This window comes from Elephantulus edwardii, unplaced genomic scaffold, assembly GCF_000299155.1.
Source record: "Elephantulus edwardii isolate Elephantulus edwardi_28Jun2011 unplaced genomic scaffold, EleEdw1.0 scaffold00375, whole genome shotgun sequence".
NCBI classification, from domain to species: Eukaryota; Metazoa; Chordata; class Mammalia; order Macroscelidea; family Macroscelididae; genus Elephantulus; species Elephantulus edwardii.
In genome coordinates this window covers 1,408,882-1,410,048 of record NW_006400125.1, presented here as the reverse complement: position 1 = coordinate 1,410,048, position 1,167 = coordinate 1,408,882, and the positions used below count along the sequence as shown (strand labels likewise).

At 65.4% G+C, this 1,167-nt stretch overlaps 1 protein-coding gene across 1 annotated transcript in view; it reads right to left on the bottom strand.

Moving 5' to 3' along the window:
- Window positions 1–1,167, bottom strand: part of MTRR (5-methyltetrahydrofolate-homocysteine methyltransferase reductase) — a 31,742-nt gene that overhangs the window by 14,899 nt on the left and 15,676 nt on the right. The window contains exon 7 of the mRNA XM_006902171.1: window positions 367–489. Within this exon, the coding sequence (XP_006902233.1) occupies window positions 367–489 (123 nt within the window). The remainder of the gene's footprint in view (window positions 1–366; window positions 490–1,167) is intronic.

Sequence of the window (1,167 nt, the reverse complement as noted above, 5' to 3'; positions counted from 1 at the left end):
TGCTCTTCCAGCCGCCTGCTCCCAAGTGCAGCGTCTCCAAGCCCCTCATCCTCTCCAAGCTCAGTGAGTGAGGGGGCACCTTGTCCTGGAGCAAGACCTCCGCTAGTGCCACTGCCTACCCTCTTCACGGAGGACAGGGCCGTGAGCGGACAGAAGGGGGCGCCTGCACCCCATCAAACCCTCCTCCTCCCGAGAGGACTGACCAGCCCTGCTCACCACCCCACTCTGCACACAGTGGATAGCGAGTGAGGGGATGGAAGGGGAGGGGGGGTCCATGCCCCAGCAGACCCCAACTTCCTCCCGCGCAGATGGACTGACCAGGCCTGCCCACCGCCCGTCCCCAGGGCTTCCCACGTGGCCACTCACCGAAATGTCCAGCTCCAGCAGCAGGGCGGTTTTGACTGCGTCGTTGGCCGTAAGCTGCACCGCCTTAGAGATCGGGACATGGAAGACAGGACCCGCCGAGGTCACAGGGACCTGGCTCTCCTCCTAGAGAGAAACGCTGCATGTAACAAGGTACCACGTCCCACTGAACTCCCCACAGACAGACGTGCGGAGCCCCGCAAAGCTTCCTGGCCAGTCGGAGCCCCTCAGAGGCAGTGATGTCCACGACTGACCAAACAGTGACCAGGAAGGCCTGCGCAGGCCCAGACCTGGGTCACCTGAGGCTCCACGGGACTGCAGCCCAGGTCCTGCCGAGGTGGCCCTGCTTCTGCCTCTCTGCTCAGGATCCCAGGGGGACACCTCGGAAATACGGCTCCCCCCAACCTCCGGAACAGAGGGAGGGCCGAGTGGACACCTGGGGACAGCTACCCCGACCTCCAGAACAGAGAGGGAGGGCCGATGGACACCTGCGGACAGCACCCCTGACCTGCGCAGAGAGGGAGGGCCGAGTGGACACCTGGGGACAACTCCCCCTGACCTGCACAGAGAGGGAGGGCTGAGTGGACACCTGGGGACAGCACCCCCCGACCTCCGGATCAGAGGGAGGGCCGAGTGGACACCTGGGGACAGCTACCCCGACCTCCAGAACAGAGAGGGAGGGCCGATGGACACCTGCGGACGGCACCCCTGACCTGCACAGAGAGGGAGGGCCGAGTGGACACCTAGGGACAGCACCCCCCTGACCTGCACAGAGAGGGAGGGCCGAGTGGACACCTGGGGACA